General features: G+C 41.4%; 3 protein-coding genes across 4 annotated transcripts in view; 2 read left to right on the top strand and 1 right to left on the bottom strand.

Moving 5' to 3' along the window:
* The first annotated feature begins 333 nt into the window (after positions 1–333).
* Positions 334–9,053, top strand: LOC134210393 (uncharacterized). Its single transcript, XM_062686443.1, has 5 exons — positions 334–454; positions 522–734; positions 802–1,050; positions 1,114–1,449; positions 7,687–9,053. The coding sequence occupies exons 2-5, from the start codon at positions 548–550 to the stop codon at positions 9,051–9,053; spliced, it is 2,139 nt and encodes a 712-aa protein (XP_062542427.1). The 5' UTR covers positions 334–454; positions 522–547.
* A 969-nt stretch (positions 9,054–10,022) lies between these two features.
* Positions 10,023–11,835, bottom strand: LOC134218083 (uncharacterized). The gene is made up of 4 exons (XM_062696950.1): positions 11,798–11,835; positions 11,316–11,658; positions 10,993–11,189; positions 10,023–10,931 (listed from the first exon to the last, which is right to left on the bottom strand). The coding sequence occupies exons 1-4, from the start codon at positions 11,811–11,813 to the stop codon at positions 10,036–10,038; spliced, it is 1,452 nt and encodes a 483-aa protein (XP_062552934.1). The 5' UTR covers positions 11,814–11,835; the 3' UTR covers positions 10,023–10,035.
* Positions 11,836–21,718: 9,883 nt separating this feature from the next.
* Positions 21,719–27,316, top strand: part of LOC134213651 (uncharacterized) — a 35,201-nt gene continuing 29,603 nt past the window's right edge. For both annotated transcript variants that reach the window (XM_062692903.1, XM_062692902.1), the window contains exon 1: positions 21,719–22,391. In XM_062692903.1, the coding sequence (XP_062548887.1) occupies positions 22,172–22,391 (220 nt within the window). In that variant the 5' untranslated portion in view covers positions 21,719–22,171. The remainder of the gene's footprint in view (positions 22,392–27,316) is intronic.

Raw genomic sequence — 27,316 nt, 5'->3', positions numbered from 1 at the left:
TGCGGACCCGGAAAAGGTGACGCAGAAAGAGTCGGACGGGGAATAAATCCGCTTCTCTCCCTCCTGCGACACCGAATACATTTGTTTGCAATCCAGTATCGCAACAGGAGGCAAAGAAACGTTCGAAGCATCAATGAAACCCCTCTTTTTCCCCTTCCAATGTATGACACAAAACAAACGCAAACACCACCATGGGCACGAGCGTACGAACCAGCAGTTAATCGTGTCTGTTGCCAACGATGAAACTTACAATTGTGTTGGTGCGAATGCTCCAATAAAGTATAATGGCAATTGATGAATTTACGCAGGAATGACAACGAGATGGCGTTACTAGTTTGAACGATGATGTTTTGTTTTTATTCTGTCAGTGAACAAGTTTTTCAAGAAGAAAATTTTTAAAAGTGTTTTTCTAGTAAAAATGTAGCTGCTAGTGACTAAGTCGCTATTTTAAATGGTTAGACTTTTAAATTCATGTTAGAAAAATGTGCAATCAATTTTCAACAAGGTTTTTAAAAAAGCAGATTTTGTAATATTGTGAAACGTATCGATGGCGAACAGCAAAAAGTGTATAGTACCGGATTGTGAAAACTTGACAGGCGGATCAGTAAGATTCTTTGGAGTCCCACCGGCTGGAAGCAAGTTTTTTGGAAAATGGCAGCAATTCATGAAGCTATCGGGGAGCGGTGCAGAGATGATTTGCGAGGTACATTTTGGCAGCAGTAATTATATCAAAAGTAAGAAAAGGTAACCTTGAAAATTGGAGTAACTAAACTAAATTGTCTTTTTGCTTTTTTTTTTCAGGGATGCGCAGAATACTGAAAAAAACCGCCGTTCCACAATCTGGTTCGCTGAAGGTGTTATTAAAAGTAAACAGCTGTTGTGTTGTGGGTTGTCGCACACGCTCAAAGAAAACCCTTGTCCCGTTTCCTTCTGTAGCGAGAAAGAGGCAACTAAAGTTGTGGAAAGCATCGTTAAACATGGCTCCCCACGATTCCATTGCTGGGTTGAGGATCTGCTACCGACACTTCGAGGAAAGAGATTTTGAAACAGGTAAGTACTTATTTTGTTCAAAGCAATATTCATGACTGACTTGAAAATTAATTACTCTTTCAGTGGTGTCAGTTTACCTCAAGCCAAATGCGATTCCATGTTGCAAAGTGAAAAGATTGGTGAAATATCCTCGGCGTTTGATTCCTAGCACTGCTCCAATACCGTCGGCTCTACATGACCATACATACTATTACCGTCGCTTCCAACCAAGGAGCAACAGGATGTGTTCGGTATACGGATGCAATGCACGAGCTGGAAATGGTGTCACCCTGCATAACTTCCTGCCAAAAAACGATAAACGGTATGCGGTATGGACATCAGCGTTGAAATTCGGAAAAAATCCTGCAAAAAACGCCACGGTGTGTAGCTTGCATTTCACGGAATCAAACTACTATGCAGGTGATTATTTTTTAACAATAATTTAAGTTTGGTTATACAATTCGTTGAACTGATTACCATTGAAGCATTAGTTGAATTCATTATACGTAATAGAATTAATTATACAAATTTGATGTTTAAGACTGATTTGACCAAAATGAATGATTTTAAGAATGTGCCCTAAATTGGCCCTAAAGATAACTAAACAAATTTGTCTAACAATACTTTTCAAATATTGTAGATCCAGTTGAAAACCGAACTGAGCTCTCGCGACAATCGCATTTTCTCCCATTTCTGAATGTCGCAACTGCATCGCGAGTGGTGCGCATGATGGCGCACGGCTATGGCATAGATGCGCACTACTCGCGATGCAGTTGCGACATCCCGAAATGGGGGAAAATGCGATTGTCGCGAGAGCTCAGTTCGGTTTTCAACTGGATCCACAATAAATAAAATTAATGTGATATTGAATTCACACCAAATTGAACCAATTGACCATTGAATAAAACTGGTTAAATGTAAGCAATTTTGTCATCCTTAATATACTTATCATAGTAAGTTCTGATTTTCAAGTTTTGTTTCAATGAATCATGGGTACGTGGAGCTGTGTTTCGGTGTTTATATAATGTTTGTATTTACATTCAAATCGTTTTGGATTGAGGCGGTTGAACATTGAACATTGTTGAACGCACGTGAATTTCTTATGGCAGTTCAACAATAGGCGACAAAATTAGCCGTTCAACATTTGACGGTTTCCCTTATTATTTATGGGCTGATAAATCTCAGTATCGTAACGTTACATGTCACGTTTACAATATCATTCTGTATGGGTTATTAAATAATTTTAGTCAATGCTCCGTAATAACAGTGAAAATTCATAGACACACTCAATTGTTGTTCTAGGTATAATTGTCCCATATTGCTTTTGGGGGCCCTCCTTAGCCGTGCGGTAAGACGCGCGGCTACAAAGCAAGACCATGCTGAGGGTGGCTGGGTTCGATTCCCGGTGCCGGTTTAGACCATTTTCGGATTGGAAATTGTCTCGACTTCCCTGGGTATAAAAGTATCATCGTGTTAGCCTCATGATATACGAATGCAAAAATTGTAACTTGGCTTAGAAACCTCGCAGTTAATAACTGTGGAAGTGCTTAATGAACACTAAGCTGCGAGGCGGCTCTGTCCCAGTGTGGGGATGTAATGCCAATAAGAAGAAGAAGATTACTTTTGATCAAAATAATTTGTCCCACTTATTTTAGAATCGAAGGGATCTGAAAAAAAAATAAGCGTAGGCTACATTTTCTTATAATAGCCAAGTAACCAATAAGCACTACAATTCGCTAAATCAGCCACATAGTGCTACTTTAATGCTTATAAGTTTTGAATAGTGGTATATTGGCCCCATATTGATTTGGTGAATTGTAGGGCTTATTGGTAGAGTGCTTATGAGTAGATATGGGCTCTCCTAATGCTAACGTTTTCCAGTCTTCGTTGTCTTTTAACCCTTGTTATAAATTTAACTACACGGTGGAAAGAAGCACATGTGAATTCACTTAAGTGGAATGATTATTATTTATTTACTCACATTAAGGCAGGTCTGACCTGTGCAGTACATAACAGTATTCTCCATTCACCTCAGTTCATGGCTCCACATCGTCAACCACGCAGTCTGCAAATTGTCTACCACTTGATCAATCCACCTTGCTTACTGTGCACCCCGCTTTCTTCATTTCATTTTCATTCATTTAGCCTCCATCTAACAGCTAACACTGAATCAATAATTTAACGCCACAATACACACCTCGCTCGTTGCACTGCACGCCTTCTTGTACCTGCCGGATCGGAAGCAAACGCAATCTTTGTAGGATTGATGTCCGGCATTCTTGCAACATGCCCTGCCCATCGTACCCTTCCGAATTTAGCTACCTTCTGGATGCTGGGTTCGCCGTAGAGTCCGTGGTTCATCCTTCGCCGCCTCACACCGTTTTCTTGCACACCACCAAAGATGGTCCTAAGCACCCGTCTCTCGAATACTCCGAGTGCTTGCAAGTCTTCCTCGAGCATTGTCCATGTTTCATGTTCGTAGAGGACTACCGGTCATATGAGCGTTTTGTACATGGCACATTTGGTGCGGTGTTGAATCTTTTTGAGCACAGTTTCTTCTGGAGTCCGTATTAGGCCCGACGTCTTCGCATTTCACGACTAACTTCGCATTTCACGACCACCTCGAACGTATCCCAGTCTATCGTAACACTGCTTTCCAGTCGGGCCCACTCAATGTAAATTCTGTAACCGTGTGGCCGAATTCTGTGGCCGATTTCAATCCAATTTGGAACACAACATCTTTATATTAAGGAGATGACGATAGCGGGGTGAGTTGATCTTTGGAAAATGGGGGAGAGGTATTGTTTGGAAATTCATTAATTTGTTTGCTTCTGGACGGTGACTGAAATTTCTTCTACAAAGGTAGACATAAGGCGAACATGGATGTGACTTCTTTAAAAGTAGGCGTAGGCCCGGAATAAGGCTTCGGTGGATGTGATTCGTTCTCTAAAAGTAACCGTTCGCCCGGGATAAGGCAATTATGTATATGATTCGTGCTTTAAAAGTAGGCAACAATGCGTTCGATTTCTTCTTTAGAAATAGGCCTTTGCCTGGAATAATGCTACGGTAGATGTGATTCCTTATTTAAAGGTAGACGTTTGCTTGGAATAAGACAATGGTACATTTGACTCCTTCTTTAAAAATAGGCGTTTGCCTATACAAGTTAATCATGGATGTGGTCGGAAATAGTTCTGCCGTTTGGTTTTTTTTCGGTTTCAAATTTTGCCAAATGATTTTATGCCAAATGACTCAGACCACTCCCCCCCCTTGGAGAATAAAACTTTTTTTTAAGTACGATTTCTTTCGCATTTTTTCTTCCTTCTTTAATATATAACTTAAATTCCTGGAGCAACTTCCGGAAGAATTCCTGGAGGAATTATTGGAGGTACTTCCGGAGGAATTCCTGGAAGAAGATCCGGAGGAATTCGTGGAGGAACTTCAGAAGAAATTCTTGAAGAAACATACTGAGTAACTTGGATCGAATTTGTTAGGAATTCCGGGAAGAATTCTCGGAGAAACTTTCCGAAGAATTCCTGGAAAAGCTTCCCGAGTAATTCCTGGACAAGCTTCCCAAGGAATTCCTGGACAATCTTCCCAAAAAAATCCTGGAGGAAATTTCGGAGGAATTCCTGGAAGAAGTTTCGGAGGAATTCCAAGAAGAAATTTCGGAGGAGTTCCTGGATGAATCGGAGGAATTCCTGGAGGAACCTCCGGAGGAATTCCTGGAGGAACTTCCTGGGGAATTCCTGGAGGAACTTATCCGGAGGAATTCCTGGAGGAACTTCAGAAAAAAATCTTGAGAATCTTCCTGAGCAATTTGGATGGAATTTTTTAGGAATTCCGGAGAAACTTGGAGAAACTTTCCGAGGATTTCCTGAACAAGCTTTCCAAGGAATTCCTAGACAAGCTTTCCGAAGAATTCCTGGAGAATTTTGGAGGAATTCCTGGAAGAAAAATTCCGAGGGATTCCTGGAGGAACTTCTGTAGGAATTCCGGAAGAAACTTCCGGAGGAATTCCTGGAGTAACTTCCGGAGAAGTTCCTGTAAGAGCTTCCAGTGAAATTCCTGGAGGAATTGTTGGAGGATCTTCCGGAGGAATTCCTGGAGAAACTTCCGGATGAATTCCTAGAGAAATTTCCGGATGAATTCCTCGAAGAACTTCCGGAGGTATTCCTGGAGGAACTTCCGGAGAAATACCTGGAGGAACTTCCGGAGAAATTCCTGGAGGAACTTCCGGAAGAATTCCTGGAAGAGCTTTCGGAGGAATTCCTGGAGGAACTTCAGAAAAAAATCTTCAGAAACTTCCTGAGCAATTTGGATGGTATTTTTTAGGAATTCCGGAGAAACTTGAAGAAACTTTCCGAGGATTTCCTGAACAAGCTTACCAAGGAATTCCTGGACAAGCTTCCCGGAGAATTTTGGAGAAATTTCTGGAAGAAAAATTCCGAGGGATTCCTGGAGGAACTTGTGTAGGAATTCTGGGAGAAACTTCCGGGGGAATTCCTGGAGTAACTTACGGAGAAGTTGCTGTAAGAGCTTCCAGTGAAATTCCTGGAGGAATTGTTGGAGGATTTTCCGGAGGAATTCCTGGAGAAACTTCTGGATGAATTCCTGGAGAAACTTCCGGATGAATTCCTCGAGGAACTTCCGAAGGTATTCCTGGAGGAACTTCCGGGGGAATTCCTGGAGTAACTTTTCCGGAGGAATTCCTGGAGGAACTTCAGAAAAAATTCTTGAGAAACTTCCTGAGCAATTTGGATGGAATTTTTTAGGAATTCCGGGGAAACTTAGAGAAACTTTCCGAGGATTTCCTGAACAAGCTTCCTACACTGACAAAAATCCAATCATATCCATTATGCGTGGCACACATAAATTTTGACTATAGCATTTCCCACATAACGGCTATGTGAATTCGCATAGCATATATGTGGAAACACACATAACCGTTATTAACTAATAACCTTTATGTGAATTCTCCTATAGCGGGTGGTTATTAACGCCCACATAAAATTTATTTGGAAATTTCTTTAGATTTTTGCCAATAAAAATGTGTGGATTTTTATTAGTGTAAGGAATTCCTAAACAAGCTTCCCGAAGAATTCCTGGAGAATTTTGGAGGAATTCCTGGAAGAAAAAATCCGAGGGATTCCTGGAGGAACTTCTGTAGGAATTCCTGGAGAAACTTCCGGAGGAGTGCCTGGAGTAACTTCCGGAGAAGTTCCTGTAAGAGCTTCCAGTGAAATTCCTGGAGGAATTGTTGGAAGATCTTCCGGAGGAATTCCTGGAGAAACTTCCGGATGAATTCCTGGAGAAACTTCCGGATGAATTCCTCGAGAAACTTCCGAAAGTATTCCTGGAGGAACTTCCGAAGGAATTCCTGGAGGAACTTCCGGAAGAATTCCTGGAGGAGCTTTCGGAGGAATTCCTGGAGGAACTTCAGAAAAAAATCTTGAGGAATTTTTTAGGAATTCCGGGGAAACTTGGAGAAACTTTCCGAGGATTTCCTGAACAAGCTTCCCATGGAATTCCTGGACAAGCTTCCCGAAGAATTCCTGGAGAATTTTGGAGGAATTCCTGAAAGAAAAATTCCGAGGGATTCCTGAAGACTTCTGTAGGAATTCCTTAAGTAACTTCCGGAGAAGTTCTTGTAAGAGCTTCCAGTGAAATTCCTGGAGGAATTGTTGGAGAATCTTCCGGAGGAAGATCTGGAGAAACTTCCGGATGAATTCCTCGAGGAACTTCCGGAGGTATTCCTGGAGGAACTTCCGGAGATATTCCTAGAGGAACTTCCGGAAGAATTCCTGGAGAAGCTTTCGGAGGAATTCCTGGAGGAACTTCCGTAGGAGTTGCTGGAGGGGAATCCGAAGAAATTTCTTGATAAACTTGATGAACCCAACGAACTTTGGAGTAACTTACTGAGGAATTCGTTGAGGATCCTCTGAAGAAATTCCTGAGAAAAATTGGCGCTTGAAACTAGTTCACCATCGGCGTGACGCCGCCGCTGGCCGAAAATAATCTATCACGCCGCCGCCGGTAAAATTTCAATCGGCGTACAGGTCTAAAATAAAGCATCAGTAATGTATCGCTGCATTAGTAATGCTGATTTAGAGTATCGTTGTCTGACAGTTGATAAATAAATGCAACTTCACATCGTAAAAAGGGATATCGGGGGAAAGACGGCTTTGGCAGGTTTTGTTCTATTATTGTCAGGGGGGTTTTTGTCGACCAAATTTTATGAAATTTGACCACAATATACAAAACCTGCCAAAGCCGTCATTCCCTCTAATGCAATTAGCATTTAGCTTGCCGATTTGTGACTGATGTGTGTGCAATAATGTAACGCATATGTATATGGTGCTACTTGGGCACTTCTCTCTCTTTAATCAATAAAGCCCCTACTCTCTATAATCGTCTCCTTAGAATAGAGAACATGTATGCTAAATTTGGTTGAGATCGGTTAAGAGGTTCCAAATTCATGAACTTCCCAACACACCTACCTTTTTTTTAACCCTCTATAATCGTCTACTCAGGATAGAGAATGTGTGACCAAATTTGTTTGCAATTGGTCCAGTTAGCGAACATACATACATGTATATTATAGATATGATGATTTGTTTTTTCGTGTTTACATTGTATTACAATGGTCGTTTATTACAGGTGCCAAACATCTTAGGGCAGATGCGATACCGACAAAGAATCTACCAAAAATTCAACGGTTGAAGAGTGAGCCTACATATGTAAAAAAGCGAACTTCTTTTCGAATGCGTGAGGAGGAGAACACCAATCGCACAGGTAGTGATTTTGAAATCAGCTTCAGCGACACTATGTCTAGCGATGACATTGGCGTAACACCTAGCTGTTCTTCAGTAAAGCCAACCGTATGCAATACAACTGTTAATCCTGACTCTTCTGATCAGCCAAACGGAACTGCGGTTAATATCGCACAACTACCAAGATCTAGTGCCGAAGAGACAGCTTATCATACGCCTGAACAATCAGCCATCACAGAGCTATTACCGTGTTCGAGTAAGGAAGCCAATCCCGGTAATGAACTTGAAGAAGCGTGGTACCCATTGGAAAGTATTGCAAATGATCAGATCGAGATCACAAGTATTTCGAAAAACCTGAAAACACGTGATACGATATTATCTGATTTGCTCATCACCGATCAAGACATTAACACATGGACTGGGATTCCAACACTTGCAGTATTGCAAGAGATTTGCTATTCAGTGCAAAAACTTGAGACAGTGTACCCGCGGAAATGGTCAATGCACTCTTCTGATCGTGTTATTTTAACAATGGCCAAGATAAAGCAAAACTTGTCTTTTGCTGCCTTAAGTACACTCTTTCGTATTCATTCTGCTACAGCATCTCAATATTTCAGTCATACCGTTCGTATATTGGCCGAGCTCCTCTCATCATTTGTACACATGCCAGAGAAAGAAGAAATTAAACGGAACATACCGCTATGCTTCCGAGAAAATTTCTCGAACGTTACAATTATCCTTGACTGCACTGAAGTACCGATAGCAACTTTAAAATGCCTGAACTGTCGAATTTCTACTTATTCACAGTACAAATCAACACGAACGGCTAAGTTTTTAGTAGGAGTTACACCCGCAGGATTGATTTCGTATTGCAGTAACGCCTATTCAGGAAAAGCGTCTGATAAATATATCTTCAACCATGGAAAATTGATTGATCAGCTTAAGCCGCATATTGATGAAGTAATGACTGACAAGGGCTTTACAATAGATACTGAATTATCAGCCAGAGGGATCAAATTGCATATTCCGCCATTCTTGAGAAGCAATCGGCTGTCCCCTAATGAGGCACATCTGAATGAGGCCATTGCAAAGGCCCGGATTCACGTAGAACGAACGATCCAACGAATTAAAATATTCAATATTTTACATGATACAATAGATGCAAATATGTTGAGCTATATTGACGAAATAATGTCCATAATTTGTGGTATAGTTAATTTGAGCAACCCTATTCTTCGAGATGATAAGTTTTAAAATGTTTAGTTTTAAAATGTTAAGTTTGGAAATGTTTAGTTGTTTATGGTATAATTATTGTTAAGTTTTACTCTGTTCCCTTTCCCACAGAATAATAAAACAATTATTTTCATTGCAAATGAAACGATCGTTTGATATTCTATTGATTATAAGAATAAGTAACAGTATGCTTGTCGTTAGATGATAAGATAAATTCCATTTTCAGTGTTTTTAATTTTGGTTTGCTTTTATTGTGAATTTATTTTAATTTGGTTTGATTTTATTGTAAATTAAAGTAGGATTTAAATATAGCTTTTTTATCATTTGACATGTTATTCAAATATCGATAGGGTAAGTGTACCGGTTTTGGCAACTTTAGTGCCTGATTTGTCAAACCCTGAAAAATGCATATTCTTCCAAAAACTATCAATCATTTTCAAAAGAAAAGAAACATAACGGATATAATTAATTGCATATTATTCGGCAACTCGGCCGTACGAAAACCATTTTTTTGTTAAATATCTTGGCTGTGCATATGCACAGCATATGTTTCGAAATGGACAAATTGATATGAAATTTGCGAAAAAGAATCCACGTGTCTTGGAGGGACTCGAACCCTCAACCTCCTACTCTCTAGATAGGCGTGATAACCCCTACACAACAAGACCACTTAGAGGTCACGTTTGCGGAAAAGCCATCAGAATCCGAGTACCAACCTCCACCGCGGTTAGCTCTCTTTTTTGCAAATTGAATATCTTTCGGATGCTTGATTTGCCCATTCTCCACATTTGCTTTAACGGATATATCTTGTATTAGAGTTAATAAGCCCTTGAACATTGCTCTTTTTTAGAGTTTGTGAGAAACTAGCCAAATCAGGAGCATGGCCAAAACTGGTACAGTAACCCTATTAGGATTGTCATCAAGATGTCCCAACAATGTGTTTTAAGCCCTTTTAAAATTAAACACAAGATAAACGATTAAACATTTATTGCTAAACAGCTTTTTACGATACAGAAGGTAACAATTTAGCCAACATTTTGGAGAAATACAAGTTTTTCAGCTTATTGATAACGTTTTGTACAAATAGCTTATTGAACGGCACCTCTACAACAATGAAATCGTTATCTTTTTTTGAATAAATCACAAAATCACAAATGTTACATTCAAAAACCCACATGTTCATTTGAACTTGACAATAATATGCATGTCGCGGGTTCAAAAGGAATTGCCCAGCTTCGGTACGCAACAAGTACTTCCGAACTGCTGTGTTGCTCTCCAAATCCAATAGTCCTCCTTTTTCTCCGGCAAGAGGGCATTTTATTTCAACAATCAGTCGGCTTAGTGGATCTACTCCATCCGGCGAAGCCGCAAACCAACAATCACCAGGTTTCATGACTAATCCACATTTTCTTACTAAAGGATTTCTTTTGCTCCTATAGCAATCTAACGCTAGTTTTTCGGTTTCTACACCATATTTTACCGCCTGGACTTTCAGGGTAGCCGTGCTCCAGTATTGAGAAATCTTTCTATCCCAATTTGGATTCTGATTGAAGGTATATGTGAAAAGCTTATAGCATGAGCTGGCAGTAATTCTGAGAGATCGCTGAATTTTCCAATAATTCGAGGATTGCCCTCGTGTTTCATCCGCTATTCGTAAAATGTTAGAGAAATCTTTATCTACAACCTCGTTGTAGAACGACTCCTGTTCACTACTTTCAAAGTGAATAGTTGGTGAAACAATCACTCCTGTTTCATATGAAGAAAGCATATAATTGAGCTCACTCGAATCGCAATAAAGATCAGATACGTTGGCAACTTGCAAAGCTCGGCTGGGCTGTGGTTGTGGAACATTCAAATGTCTTCCGTTCAGATGTTTTTGAAAGGCAGATCCCTCAGCAGCTGCAATTAAAAAAAATGTGTAAATCCAAATTGCATAGTCAATGGAATGGTGAAGTTTTACCTCTCAAGATTCTGCTGAAACACTCCGCCAGAATGTTTAGTTTCAGAGATTCATCAGAAGGTTGGAGTTTCTGCGGACATTTTATGCAGCACAATTTGGATATTGGTTTCGCACCCCAAGCAACATTTTTTTCTGCTTTTGTTGTACCCCATACTTGAACCGCACTTGTGCACGACATATATTCTGCTTTGCCAGATCTATTGAACAAAAAAAAAACATTGTATAAATACGAAAGTGTCATTGTACTGAAAAAGCCTTCCTTGGAAGTGTAAGAAGGGTTCGTTTTACTGTAGGTGGGTTGAATAGTTTTTTTAAATACTTACCTATTCAATTCCAAAAGACAAGCAACAATGTGTTTGCATCGATTTGTCCCTGCTTTACAGGAGCATTTCATTATCCAGCTTTCGATGGCGGCTGATATTTTCAGCTCTACTTTATGCGGAATATGATTGGGGTGCGATGACTGACGAACAAAACCAGTAATTTCAATTACATCTGCTTGGTTACTGGTATAGCCAATGCAAACAATATGCTTTGCCTCATGAACTGCTGATCCCTCGCGTATTGGTCGCACGGAATCCCCAACGTAATCTAGTATATCTACCAGGGTAACGTTCACCTCGACGTCATCCCTTGCATCCACGGAACTGGGAGTCGAACAGCCATCTGCAAGTTATCACAAACATCTTTTACTAAGAACTGTTTATAACCTTCAGTGTAATATATATTTTCGAAGAATTTCAATAATTAATACTTTTCTGAAAGTTCAAAAGTTCATGATTTATCATAAAAAATAAAATCTTACCATTGTTGGGATTCATTATCAAACAATTTTACTGTTTTTCCACGAAAAAACGAATTTTCACCAACTTCTCTATTATTTAGAACCAAAGAAAAACATAAACATCATCGTTTTCTGTTGCAATATATCACAACCAGGTGTCGCAGGTACTGTCAAAAGTTTTGCGGCAAATCACCAATAAACATCACCGAATCGGCTCTAAACTTAAAAGCGCGTACGTTGTTCGTCGATTAGTTTTCGCGTACAACACGTTCCACATTGCGAACGCTCCACCACGGACCAGGTGTTTGCCATTCGCCAAGTACTGCAGAAATGCCGCGAATACAACGTGCCCACACATCATCTATGGGAAGATCCATAAAGTACGTCACGCAAAAATTGGCGATTTTCAACCCCCCCTCCCCCCTTCGTCACACTTTTTGTATTGAAACTCTAAAATTTTTGTATGAGTCGTCACGCTGCTCGGAACCCCCCCTCCCCCCTAGGAGCGTGACGTACTTTGTGGATGATCCCTATTCATCGACTTCAAATCCGCATATGATACAATCGATCGGGACCAGCTATGGCAGCTAATGCACGAACACGGTTTTCCGGATAAACTGACACGGTTGATCAAAGCGACGATGGATCGGGTGATATGCGTAGTTCGAGTTTCAGGGGCATTCTCGAGTCCCTTCGAAACCCGCAGAGGGTTACGGCAAGGTGATGGTCTTTCGTGTTTGCTATTCAACATCGCTTTGGAAGGTGTAAATACGAAGAGCAGGGATTAACACGAGTGGTACAATTTTCAATAAGTCCGTCCAGCTATTTGGTTTCGCCGACGACATAGATATTATGGCACGTAACTTTGAGAAGATGGAGGAAGCCTACATCAGACTGAAGAGGGAAGCTAAGCGGATCGGACTAGTCATCAACACGTCGAAGACGAAGTACATGATAGGAAGAGGTTCAAGAGAAGACAATGTGAGCCACCCACCGCGAGTTTGCATCGGTGGTGACGAAATCGAGGTGGTAGAAGAATTTGGGTACTTGGGCTCACTGGTGACTGCCGAAAATGACACCAGCAGAGAAATTCGGAGACGCATAGTGGCTGGAAATCGTACGTACTTTGGACTCCGCAAGACGCTCCGATCGAATAGAGTTCGCCGCCGTACCAAACTGACAATCTACAAAACGCTAATTAGACCGGTAGTCCTCTACGGACACGAGACCTGGACGATGCTCGTGGAGGACCAACGCGCACTTGGAGTTTTCGAAAGGAAAGTGCTGCGTACCATCTATGGTGGGGTGCAGATGGCGGACGGTACGTGGAGGAGGCGAATGAACCACGAATTGCATCAGCTGTTGGGAGAACCATCCATCGTTCACATCGCGAAAATCGGACGACTGCGATGGGCCGGGCACGTAGCCAGAATGTCGGACAGTAACCCGGTGAAAATGGTTCTCGACAACGATCCGACGGGCACAAGAAGGCGAGGTGCGCAGCGGGCAAGGTGGATCGATCAGGTGGAAGATGACTTGCGGACCCTCCGTAGACTGCGTGGTTGGCGACGTGTAGCCATGGACCGAGCCGAATGGAGAAGACTCTTATATACCGCACAGGCCACTTCGGCCTTAGTCTGAATAAATAATAAATAATACGTTCCACATTGCAAGCTTTGAAAAGCTTCGCTCGTTGCGTTAGCGTTATCGATATTGCCGTAGCGAGGTTTCTAAACCATCGAGCAAACGTAATTTAAATTATAGCATGGTAGCTGCTCAATGCTCGTGGTCCCGATTATATGGGAAAAAATGGAAAACAGCCTAAACCATTTTCCTTGTCAGCTGCGAACGCATTAATCAATCTTGATGAAATTAAATAGCATGTAATAAGAAGAGTGGCTCTGCGGAATGCAACTTGTTGCGATAAAATCAGTTAAGTCTATGAACATGAAAATCGTGTGAGTTTTTGAGATTGAAAAAGTGACCATACAGACACACAAACATACACACACACATACATACACACACACAGACATCACCTCGATTCATCAAACTGAGTCGAATGGTATAAGAAACTTTACTATCAGATGTTCCTGTAAAAAGTTCGTTTTCAGAGTGAAATGATAGCCTTTCGGTACAACTTTGTTGTACGAGAAAGGCAAAAACCAAAAGAGAAGCAGACCGTACGCGGACTTACAACCGTCTCGCTCGGATGCTCGACGTGGAATGCTAGCGGGGACTAAATACGATGAATCCTTAATTCCGTAATTACCAAAACTTATTGCCCTAGCTAGAAAAATGGATGAAGCTAGGGCTCTGTTTGGTAGATCTTACACCGCAACACACTACGTCAAAGTGATCTACCGTGTTACATCATAACTTAAATCTATGCAAGGATGTTAACGATCATTCAGTAATTTGCGTTCGATCATTTAGTAGTTTGTCAATAACACATTCCAGAAGCTGAATTTCAAAATATGTTGTATGGTGGACTTCTAGTGCGAAGGTTTTTCTACAACTCTGCCTAATGGTTCGTTGTTTGAATTCCACTAGTAACGGAGTTATAGCTTTAGTTTCAGTAACTTAGACTAAATGATAACAAAATTCCAATCATTTAGTTTGAGTTAATGCAACTAGCGCTCTAACTCCGTTATTAGTTGAATTCTAATAACAAACCATTAGGCAAAGTTGTAGAAAAACCTTCGCACTAGAAGTCCATCATACAACATATTTTGAAATTCAGCTTCTGGAATGTGTTATTGACAAACTACTAAATGATCGAACGCAAATTACTGAGTGATCATTAACATCCTTGAATCTATGGATTTTTGCCAATAAAAATGTGTGGATTTTTGGTAGTGTACATCTCACAATTATCTCCAATTGAATACAACGAAGTTTTCATAACTTTCTAGCGTATTTAAACTATGTTTCAAAGATGGGCCTGGGGCAAAACGCCCGGATGGCATTACAAAAAGACTCAATTGCATTAGAGATGGGCGCTCCGCTCAGAAGCTGTTCCAAAGATTCGCTTCCTTACATTGGGCTGATGAGCCATGGATCTTTTTTAAAGAAGCCCAGCTCAGCAGCTCACTTTAAATTGATGAAATCATTGTCAAACACGCGCCTAGAGAAACTCCCTCGAGCGTACGCACTCAGTACGCGCGCTGTTGTATTTTGTACAGCACAAACGAAAATACCACGCTCGCGGTACACAACACAAGCGAGCTTGTATGAGCATTCCAGTCCAGTACCGCACACGTGCTGATCGTTTATTATTTGCACCTCAAGCACCATCAAGCCAAGCGACAGAAATCATTTCTGCTGCAGAGAGGAATACTAGAGATGTCGCAAATTAATCGATTACTTCGATTAATCGATTCATCGTTGTGATAATCGATTAATTTTGAATCGATTATTACCCAACGATTAATCGATTCAATAATCGAGAGGAATCGTGAGTAATCGATTAGTTACTAATCGATTAATCAGAATTTTACGACATCATAAGGATGTCGAAAATTAATTGATTATTTCGATTAATCGATTCATCGTTGTGATAATCGATTAATTTTGAATCGATTACTATACAATGATTAATCGATTCAATAATCGACAAGAATCAAGAGTAATCGATTAGTAACTAATCGATTAATCGGGATTTTACGACATCTCTAAGGAATACGAAACACACAAGCAAAAATAATCTAGCTTGCCGCCTATTTCTTAACCCATACCCACATACTCGGCGCTACGAACGGACACACAAAAGATACCTAGTAGTGCGGTAGCGAACGAACCGTACTAAGCAAAAGATCCGAAGATCCGAACAACTCTCAGTTCCGCTCATGTCGTCGTCCAGCTCGAAATTGCTACACGCTTAAAGTAAATTACACATCGCATGAATAATTTTCACACATGACGACGATGACACGGGAGAATAGCAATCTGTGTGAAAATTATGTGTAAGACATGCACAGTCGCTGTGTAATGTCCTTTATTATTTTAATATGTGTAAGAAACTTTGCTTCGAACTGTCAAGTCCATTTTGACTGCCATGATGGCGGTTGCGTCCGGCATGCACCGCAACGAAAATGACTTTTTCTGTGGATTTTCGTTATGTTTCGATACGATACAACTAAAATGTGCGACTATAAACATCGCACTTTAGTTTGGTCATATCGAAACAAATGGGGACTCCTCTGAAATAGTATAAAAAAGTTGCGATAATTTTCAATTTACATGAAAAAATATGTGGCGCAGCTCTCGCTTCCATGTCATACACGCTTAAAGTCATTCACACAATTTTGTGTTTCGTTCACACAAAACGGGCCTAACCTGGAACAACACATATTATGAGTAACTGCCATGTTACTCATTTTAGTGTAATTGACGGTGAACGATTTCCGATGAGTTCATTTCACACAGTGAGTGAGCGGTCGGAAAACGGACCTAACCTCAATTATATTTTTTCATGTAAATTGAAAATTATCGCAACATTTTTATACTATTTCAGAGGAGTCCCCATTTGTTTCGATATGACCAAACTAAAGTGCGATGTTTATAGTCGCACATTTTAGTTGTGACGTATCGAAACATAACGAAAATCCACAGAAAAAGTCATTTTCGTTGCGGTGCATGCCGGACGCAACCGCCATCATGGCAGTCAAAATGGACTTGACAGTTCGAAGCAAAGTTTCTTACACATATTAAAATAATAAAAGACATTACACAGCGACTGTGCATGTCTTACACATAATTTTCACACAGATTGCTATTCTCCCGTGTCATCGTCGTCATGTGTGAAAATTATTCATGCGATGTGTAATTTACTTTAAGCGTGCAATATAGATAAATGGGATCGCTTGTATGAAAATGTCAACTACGCATGGTTAGAAGGGTTAGAAGCGCGCGCAAACAAGGCATTGATTTACTGCACCCAGTATGAAGAGAAAACTTATGACACGTGATATGGTTCATATACATATCAGAGACTAGGGACTGAATTATTTAAATTAACGATTTGAGAAACGTTATCAACAAAATGTAACTTAGAATTATGAATAGAAAATAATGTTGAGTTAGTTTTTGTATATAAATAAATGTGATGGTTCTAAATGAACTCCTAGACTTCAAAACTAGACGGTCAGAAAAAGCGTAATAAATGTTATTAGTTTAAAATTGTCGGTTTTTCAATAGAAATTATTACCTCACTGTAGCTAAACATTTTAAAAATTTCAAAGAAAGGTAAATAGATGAATGAATGAATAAATTAATGAATGACATAAATTTTTCAAATTTTTGAACAATAATTAAAATAATAATATTAACAATTATGTTTTATTATATGTAGCATTAAAGAACTGAAGAGCTGATCCAAGGAGCTGACTCTTTTCAATGAGCTGAACGGATCAGATCCGCTCACTGCAATGAGCTGTTTTGCCCATCTCTAGTTCGAAATGCTCGAACCAGCGTTTCAGCTGGTCAGTTGGGTCGGTCAGTAACTGATCATTCGCGTATTTCACAGGCATCGTTGCATTCATCTTCGCCCCGCTTAAGCGTAGAGGAGGCGAATGTCCCCGGTTGCTGCGGCTCTCTCTCCATCGTCGGCCAGAGAATCTGCCCACGCTCGCTTGTCCCGTCGACATGAGCGTTTTACTTCCTCCTCAAGAGCCGAGTTGCGTTGACGGGCTAAGACTTTGGCTCCTCTGGTTTTTGATCGCTCTATCGCGGCTTTGGCTTCTCTTCGCTCCTCTATCTTCCTCCAGGTCTCATCGGTGATCCATTGTTTTCTCTGGGTGCGTACTTCGCCCAGATTGTTCTCGCTGGTGGCGATGAAGGCATTCTTGATGGCGGTCCATCGGTCTTCCACGCTGCCACCTTCCGGAATATCTGCAGAACATCTTCCAGTCACGGTGTGTTGAACCGTCGTCCAACTCTCTCCTCCTGCCGACGATTCCGCGCAATGCGCAGGCGTATTTCGATGAGGAGGTGATGATCAGACGCAATATCGGCACTACGTTTATTCCGTACTTCAAGAAGGCTCCGTTTCCATTTTCGGCTGATGCAGATGTGGTCGATTTGATTTTCCGTAAAGCCGTCACGGGAGACCCACGTGACGTTGCGAACCGGTCGATGAGGAAAGAGCGATCCCTCGATCACCATGTCGTTATGACCACAAAATTCTGCAAACAGCTCTCCGTTTTCGCTCATTTCTCCGAGACCATGGCGTCCCATAATGCGCTCATGGTTCGAGTTGTCGGATCCGATCTTCGCATTGAAGTCGCCCAAACAGATCTTGATATCACCCTTCGGAATTCTATCTACGACGGCATTAAGTTGGCTGTAGAAGTTCTCTTTGTCTTGCAGATCGGCAGCATAGGTTGGCGCATAACATTGGATTATAGTAAGGTTTCGGACCCGTGTTCTAAATCTGGCAACGATTATCCTTTCACTTATAGATTCCCACTTCATAAGCGCAGAGTGTGCCTGAGCGCTTAGTAGGAAGCCAACTCCGCGATGCCGGGGAGCGTGTTCTCCTCGTAAACCAGAGTATAGCAGAACTTGTCTCGACGGCGTTCTGTGTTCTCCAAAGTTTGGCCAACGGGGCTCACTCAGTCCCAGGATCTCAAGATTCATGTGGCGTGCCTCATTGGCAAGTTGTGCCAATTTACCCTGCTGGGCTAGGGTTAAAACGTTCCATGTTCCTATTCGTGTCCATTGTTTCGCACTAAAAGTCGTCGCCGTAAAATCAATCCGTATCGGATTCTCGAACAAATTGATGTTTTTTCGAACAGTAGGTTGTTGGCCCAAGGTTCCCTATCCACCGGGATGGGGCTGCCATCTTAGGTATAGCTTCCGGGGATAGCATTTCATACTCAGCCGCTGGATACCAGAACAGACGCTGTTGGAGCCGCACCTCCTTGGTGAACAGACGCTCGATCGGTCAGGTCAAATTTGTTTAAAGTGCCACACAACACCAGGACTAGGCTAGTGCGCTTTGAGCGGCACACGGTCGCTTTGATAGGGCCTGCTTGGGACACATGCAGCTTTTTATAGAAGTTCAACAGAGCCCACTGTTGAACCCCACCACATCCTAGGCAGACCCCACAGGACGCACCCTCTCACTCTAGCTGATGTCAGAAGGACAACAGTGCCCAGGCTACACTACCAGCTAAGTACGCAACCCTTAGCTGGCGGTCAATTGTCATCGGAAGACCCGTGGAAGCGTGAGTATTGGAACTTGGGAGGACCAGAGCTATGTTAGGCGCTCCTTCCCGGATGTCAACTCACCAATTCGTAGCCCAATTTTACATGCCATAGATCTTAAAAATCTGAACTTTGATGACAGATGAAAAATACGTTAAATTAAACGTAAGTTTGTGTCTCTTTTATGATTAAGTATGGGAACGTCCACAAATTACGTAACGCTTAGAGGGGGGAGGGGGGGTTGAGTGAAGTGTGACGATCCATACAAAATTTTCAGATGCTTCATACAAAAAGTGTGACATAGGGGGGAGGGGGGGTTGAAAAAGTCCATTTTTTGCGTTACGTAATTAATGGATCTTCCCTATCGAAATATTAAGATGCATCAAAAATTCATAATTTTTAAGAGTGTTGATAAAGGTACAATATATGTAACCGAAACTTCGGATAAAAACGTAAAACCCAATTTTGAGCATAAGAAGACTGAAAGCCATAACCTCAAATATCACCATCATAGTCGATCTCTCGTAGAAAGGAATTGAAATCTTTCTCATTTCATATTGAACACCCGTTGCCGTTACACAGGTAGAGTGATCTGAACTGACCGCTGGTGGCAAAACTCCAACGAGGTCTGGATGTCCTGTCCTGACAGACTACCGCTCCCACTGGAAGATCCGTACCAACGCGGCCGAGAATGAATTATCGGCTTTGAGCGTGGTTACAGTGTTATACTAGGAGCACCTAGGAGTTAACTTTTTTAAATCAGTATGGCGAAAGGTATCTAAGGTTCAATTTCTCGAAATTAAACATTTCAATGGAAAAAGTGTTTGGTAGGCGCGGTAGCGGACACCTCCCTGCAGAACTGGTACCAAATATTTTTTCGTGAAATGTTCATACTTCTGAGAAAACTCACGTTAGATGTCTTTCGCCGTACAAAATTCTGGCGGTTAACTCATGCTGGCTATTTGCGTATATACGATAGCGCCTGGATGTTGGCAGCGGCGTGTAGGAAACCAGCCACTGCTAATACTTTATTGGAAAATTACTCCCAATGGTACAACAGTTGGAATGGGCCAATGTTGACAGGTTGCCCCTGATAAATAAGCTTGCTGTCTACAAGTAAACTTATCGTTTATATTTCGGCGAGTAAAGACAAAACATTAATTTGTGGGGGGAAATGCTTATCTAACCTTCCGGTCAATGTCATCATATAGTGCATATACTCCTGTATATATACGATTGTGATGCATCACCAGTGCTACGATGTGCACGTATTACCTGGCAATCTAACTGCATTGATTGTCTGCCTTTTCAGAATTCCCAATAAAATTCCGTTGAAATATCACAAATGATGGTAATTGTTTGTGGAAAGGGAAAGAAAAGTGCAGTGGGTACTGGCCAAGTTCCCCCTGGCGGTGCTAAAATGATAAGCGGGAACAATGCCTAATTTCATTTAAATCTTTTAGTACCATTAGTGATTAGCACACGTTATTATTTTATGTGGGGGGCAAGCATGGAACATATTTTTCAACGCGGGTGTCAGGCGGCTGACCCATGCTCGACCAAAATAGTAAAATTTAGCCAGAATATTTTAATTTTGTTTGATTGTTTGCTATTGAATTTTATATCAGAAATCGCAAAAATACTTGAAATAAAACTTTGTAAAATGTTTAGTATAATTATTTTTAAAAGGCATGGTTTGATTTTTGTATTCGATGAACCTAGAAGAATCGTTTTGTTCATTGAGCAGAAAGTACAAATTTGGTAAATTTAGATTTGTTCAACGGATATTTGTTGATAGATTGAGGTTAAGAAATCGTCTGTAAATTATTTAAAGAATAAGCTGTAAATAAAATTGATATTAGCATACTCTTTCGACAGCCGGCTGGCAAGAGTTTAAATAAAAACAGGTAAACAACATAGTCTGTGGGTCGAATTGCCAGCTTGAGGCAAACCTCCATGACCTACCTTACCCTACCAAACCACCAACTCCGTAGAACTTATGAGGGCGTCGCCAAGTCGGGGGCCTCTCGTTAAGTAAGTTCTACATCAACATTTCCTTTCCTATCTCTAGTTACGGTAAAGATGGGCGTGGCCGGGAGTAGTAATCCTCATGCTTATGCCATTTTTATCTTAGATTGGAATCAAGGGTAACTCCCCACCTTGATTTCCGATAGCAATCTGGATAAGGATTCCATAAGAAACATGAGTATCACTAGTGTCCAATCTACGAAGTATACCGTAACAACGCTAACGCTAACGCTAACGTAAAGACAAAACATTAATTTGCCAGTGTGTCCGAATATTTCGGTCGATTTGCTGATGTTCAACTTCTTTAATTGGATATAACAAGAGACGAGTAAAAAATTCTATCAATTAATCGATATACACCAAGGACTCATCTGATTGCAGCTTCCATAGCTCTGTCCAATTCATGTGCAACCCTATACCTCTTCCAACATTACGATAATCCATCGATCGTCAATAAACTTCCATCGGACACGATCTACAATCGATCAGAGCACTCCACAGAGGTCGTGGGCTTCTGTATAATCGCCTTTGCCTGAAGCTAAAAGGAAAAGCAAATAAGATAATTTCTTTCGCCACAATTCGTGCACCTCCCAGTGGCGCTTCTGATTCGCTTTACCGCCGTCGACCTGACGCCCGGCAACGGCACGGCGTGGAAGCTGGGTGAAGCCGTTTTTCGGAATGTTCAGCTTATTTCCATTTCAAACTCGGCGCGCAGCAGTTCAAAATATAGCTCGACTCCGTCGCCGTCGCCTCACTCAGCGGTTAATTCGGATCATTGCGGCGTAGCGTGTGAGTGGCGGCCAGCAGCGCGTGCGGCGGATCACCTTGCGGAGATTTTCGGTAACGGATTATTGCTTGGTGAAGATAACGCATTTAGCGCTTCTTTCTTCCGGTTTGCGGCAGTGCGTGAATCGACGAAACGAAAGCCACACACAATATTGGCACAACGTGACTGGTTGATTTGTCGTGTTCTGATTCCCGTCGAAATGGGACCATCATGAAGCAAAGTGCACGTTTTGGGTGGAAAGTGAAGCATCTGGCAAGCAAACGCTAGGTTCGAAAGTAGCAGTGCTAATTGGTGCAGGAAGAAAGCGAAATCTAGAACAAATAAGTCAGAATCAGTTGAAAGGGGGAGAACAAGTTGCAGAGACTTGAAGGATGCTGAAGATGCAGATGTTGGAGCTGTTGCTGATTTGCTGCTTGTCGGCAATGTCGGTTCTCGGCGAACCGTGTCCGGACCAAACTCGCCCGCATGCCTCGCGCTGTGATCAGTACTTCCGTTGCGTGCTGCTGCCATCGAAGACGCACGTCTGGGTGCCGACGCAGTGCAAGAAAGGCCTAATCTATGAACCACAGCTTAAGACCTGTGTTTTGCCGGGTGAGTTGAGCTCTGGAGCTGTGGTGTCTGTTTACTGACCTGGTTTACTGGCTTCCTGCTTAAGTGTTTTTCCTTTCCTGATCATTAACTTTAACTATTAGATTTCGCATTTCAAGGTTGTAAAAAAGTAGCGCCCTCGCGGTGTACTACACTGAAACCCACCTTTGTAGTTATGAATATAGAGAAATTTTTGTTTGCATTTGGGAGTGGTTACCAGAAACATATTTAATATAGAAGCATTATGGTGTGAATGGATGGAGTAGTTTAAAATACAGATCGTTTCAATTCCCAAATTAATGAATACTGTCATACCACAACACTAATTTCCTCAATACTAAATGTAAATAGATACTTCAGAAATTATTTAATATCCGTACAGTTTCTTGAAGTAATAATTTTTAACTTTTTGAAACTTAGTCTCAGATTTTTTGTTCAAGCACTAACAACAGCTAACAACATCTGTTGATTTTAGTTGATTGGGCAAACCACGAACCAGATGGCGGTAGTGTGCAAACGTCAAACTCGAGCAAATCCGATGCGTTGGCCACGATTGGCCAACTAATGATTATTTGAATTGACCAGTAAATCAGTGAACGATGGAAATTTGTCGAGTGTTATGTCTGTTTGTCTGTTTTTATACTATTGGGTGTCCCAGAAAGGATAAGCACGATTTTGATGCGCTCCTACATATTGTTCTCAGATGAAGTTCAAATAACAGGTTATTACTGTGCATCATTGTTTACATTATCAGACCGCATCGTGCTTTCGTGCTGTGCAGTTCTCTTTGTGGAAGGAAGTTTGTTATACTACCCGAAGCTATTTTAATTTCAACAGTGCTTCTCAGCGCTATTTGTACCCACTGATCCCGTTACGATCTTTACAAGCACCCGTGCCTTCGTTTTACGTTGGACCCGTTTGCGGAAGTAAAATTCCGACAAGCGGTGGTAATCCTGCAGGGACACTGTTCTGGAAAAAAAAAACTCTTAGAAGGTCACGTTTCCACGCTCAGCAATGAGCATTAATAAAAAACAAAAGGAAGGGGGAGTCTCTGAATTCTCCTCTTCCTTCATAGAAACAAGGTTTCAAGACCGTCCTGCCCAAGCGCGGAAAAAATAGAAGGAAGCTGGAGACTTCAGATATTCCTTCTAACTCTAACGGTGACATAATTTCTTCTCCTATCGAACTGACCAATCAGTTCGATTTGATTAATGACGAATTTGAGAAAATCGAATTTACCTCTAGCCCAGGTGATTCGATTCATGCGAAAAAGCAAAGGATTCCGCCAATTGTGGTATCTGCTGCCGAGTTTTCTGGCTTTCGGAATGAAATCTTGAGTAACCTTCAGGGGATCAAGGTTTCATTTCAGATTGCTAGGAAGGGTGACTGTCGCGTTTTGCCGGGATCCTTTGACGATCGCAAACGTCTTCGTCAGTATTTAACTGAGAAGCGCATTAAATTCTTCACATACGACGACAAAACTGAGCTGTTGTTCAAAGTCGTTTTGAAAGGTCTCCCCAGTGACGACAAATCACTGGATGAGATTAAAAATGAAATATCTGAATTACTTGGATTTTCACCAGTCCAAGTAATTAAGATGAAAAAAAATCTCGCTCTGGTACTTCCCAGAAGGGTATTTCTCAAGAATTTTATTTAGTTCACTTTAACAAAAATGAACTAAATAATATGAAAAGTTTGGAAAAGGCCTGTATTATGTCCCATGTCCGTGTTACATGGGAACATTTCCGCAGGCCTGGGGGAAATTTCCAAAACCCCACCCAGTGCCGTAAGTGCCAAAAGTGGGGTCATGGAACCAAACATTGTCACATGGATGCTAAATGCATGATTTGTGGTGGAACCTCTCACGCCAAGGACGCATGTCCTGTGAGAGAAGATTCCAATAAATTTAAATGTGCAAATTGTGGGGGCAATCATAAATCCAATTTCTGGGAATGCCCTTCACGCAAAAAAGTTTTGAATTCTCGTGCAAAATTGATGACGGGAAATTCCAATCGGATACCAGATTCGACGGGTAGAAATTTTTCAAACGCTCAAATTTCGAAACCAGTTACCGGTCGAGCAATTCATACCCACCACAATTCACAAACAAATTTTGCCGCTCGTCAGCGGATAGCAAGCACTTCAGTAAATTCCAATTTTTCCAATGTACCTACGTATGCAAACATCGCTGCTGGTAGACAAAATTTCTCTTCTCAAAATGAGGTTTAAACCCATGTCCCAACGGAAAAGAACGGTCATGTCAATTCAGGTAGCATGTCTGCTTCCGATTTTGATTTTTTAACTGAACAATTGCATGACATGATTGATGCAATGTTCAAAGCAAATACCATTCCTGAAGCTGTTCAGGTTGGTATAAAGTACACACAAAAAATTGTTATTGGACTCCGTTTTAATGGATCCAAATAATTGTGTGAAAGTTTTAAATTGGAATGCCCGCTCTCTAAAGGGTAAGGAAGATGAATTATTCAACTTCCTTTCAGTTCATAATGTGCATATTGCCATTATAACTGAAACGCATTTAAAACCAGGACTCTCCATTAAAAGAGATCCAAACTATTTTATCTACAGAAATGATCGTCTTGACAGCGCCTGTGGTGGGGTCGCCATCGTCATTAATAGACGTATCAAACATAAATTATTGTCTTCGTTCGAAACCAAAGTTTTTGAAACCTTGGGAGTTTCTGTTGAAACAAATTTTGGACAATTTTCCTTCATTGCAGCCTACTTGCCTATTCAATGCAATGGGTAGCAAAAGAATTTGTTGAAATCTGATCTTCAAATTCTGACTCGCAACAAATCAAAATTCTTCGTAATTGGTGACTTCAATGCCAAACACCGTTCTTGGAATAATGCTCAAAGCAATTCCAACGGCAAAATTTTATTTGAAGATTGTTCTGCGGGATATTATACTATTCAATATCCCAATGGCCCTACTTGTTTTTCTTCCAGTCGAAATCCTTCTACAATTGATTTAGTTTTTTTTTTTTTTGTTAAATATCTTAGCTGTGCATATGCACAGCATATGTTTCGAAATGGACAAATTGATATGAAATTTGCGAAAAAGAATCCACGTGTCTTGGAGGGACTCGAACCCTCAACCTCCTACTCTCTAGATAGGCGTGATAACCCCTACACAACAAGACCACTTAAAGGTCACGTTTTGCGGAAAAGCCATCAGAATCCGAGTACCAACCTCCACCGCGGTTAGCTCTCTTTTTTGCAAATTGAATATCTTTCGGATGCTTGATTTGCCCAATCTCCACATTTGCTTTACTGTTGTATATCCACAGCCAAGCGAGTGCACATTGTTTATTAAACGAGAGGATCGCACTCCATGCCCCCCAGCAACGGACTGGGCGGGACGGTATAGAATGCGAATTCAATCGCACTCTGCTGTGCCAAAGGCTTGCTTGGCTAAAGCATTTGATGAGTTTGATTGCCTTTACGTAAACGGTCGCGTGTACTCAGACGACTAATGACGGTGAAAGACCGACACTTGATTACAATTAATTGCATATTATTCGGCAACTCGGCCGTACGAAAACCATTTTTTTGTTAAATATCTTAGCTGTGCATATGCACAGCATATGTTTCGAAATGGACAAATTGATATGAAATTTGCGAAAAAGAATCCACGTGTCTTGGAGGGACTCGAACCCTCAACCTCCTACTCTCTAGATAGGCGTGATAACCCCTACACAACAAGACCACTTAAAGGTCACGTTTTGCGAAAAGCCATCAGAATCCGAGTACCAACCTCCACCGCGGTTAGCTCTCTTTTTTGCAAATTGAATATCTTTCGGATGCTTGATTTGCCCAATCTCCACATTTGCTTTACTGTTGTATATCCACAGCCAAGCGAGTGCACATTGTTTATTAAACGAGAGGATCGCACTCCATGCCCCCCAGCAACGGACTGGGCGGGACGGTATAGAATGCGAATTCAATCGCACTCTGCTGTGCCAAAGGCTTGCTTGGCTAAAGCATTTGATGAGTTTGATTGCCTTTACGTAAACGGTCGCGTGTACTCAGACGACTAATGACGGTGAAAGACCGACACTTGATTACAATTAATTGCATATTATTCGGCAACTCGGCCGTACGAAAACCATTTTTTTGTTAAATATCTTAGCTGTGCATATGCACAGCATATGTTTCGAAATGGACAAATTGATATGAAATTTGCGAAAAAGAATCCACGTGTCTTGGAGGGACACGAACCCTCAACCTCCTACTCTCTAGATAGGCGTGATAACCCCTACACAACAAGACCACTTAAAGGTCACGTTTTGCGGAAAAGCCATCAGAATGGAGGTTGGTACTCGGATTCTGATGGCTTTTCCGCAAAACGTGACCTTTAGCCTTTGGCACAGCAGAGTGCGATTGAATTCGCATTCTATACCGTCCCGCCCAGTCCGTTGCTGGGGGGCATGGAGTGCGATCCTCTCGTTTAATAAACAATGTGCACTCGCTTGGCTGTGGATATACAACAGTAAAGCAAATGTGGAGATTGGGCAAATCAAGCATCCGAAAGATATTCAATTTGCAAAAAAAGAGAGCTAACCGCGGTGGAGGTTGGTACTCGGATTCTGATGGCTTTTCCGCAAAACGTGACCTTTAAGTGGTCTTGTTGTGTAGGGGTTATCACGCCTATCTAGAGAGTAGGAGGTTGAGGGTTCGAGTCCCTCCAAGACACGTGGATTCTTTTTCGCAAATTTCATATCAATTTGTCCATTTCGAAACATATGCTGTGCATATGCACAGCTAAGATATTTAACAAAAAAATGGTTTTCGTACGGCCGAGTTGCCGAATAATATGCAATTAATTGTAATTGATTTAGTTTTAACGGATTCAAGTCAGCTGTGTGGCCAATTGGTAACTCATGCTGACTTTGGCTCTGATCACC

Source organism: Armigeres subalbatus, chromosome 2, assembly GCF_024139115.2.
Source record: "Armigeres subalbatus isolate Guangzhou_Male chromosome 2, GZ_Asu_2, whole genome shotgun sequence".
Taxonomy (NCBI): domain Eukaryota; kingdom Metazoa; phylum Arthropoda; class Insecta; order Diptera; family Culicidae; genus Armigeres; species Armigeres subalbatus.
The sequence above is the reverse complement of the archived record's forward strand: the minus strand, read 5'-3'. Positions and strand labels throughout refer to the sequence as shown.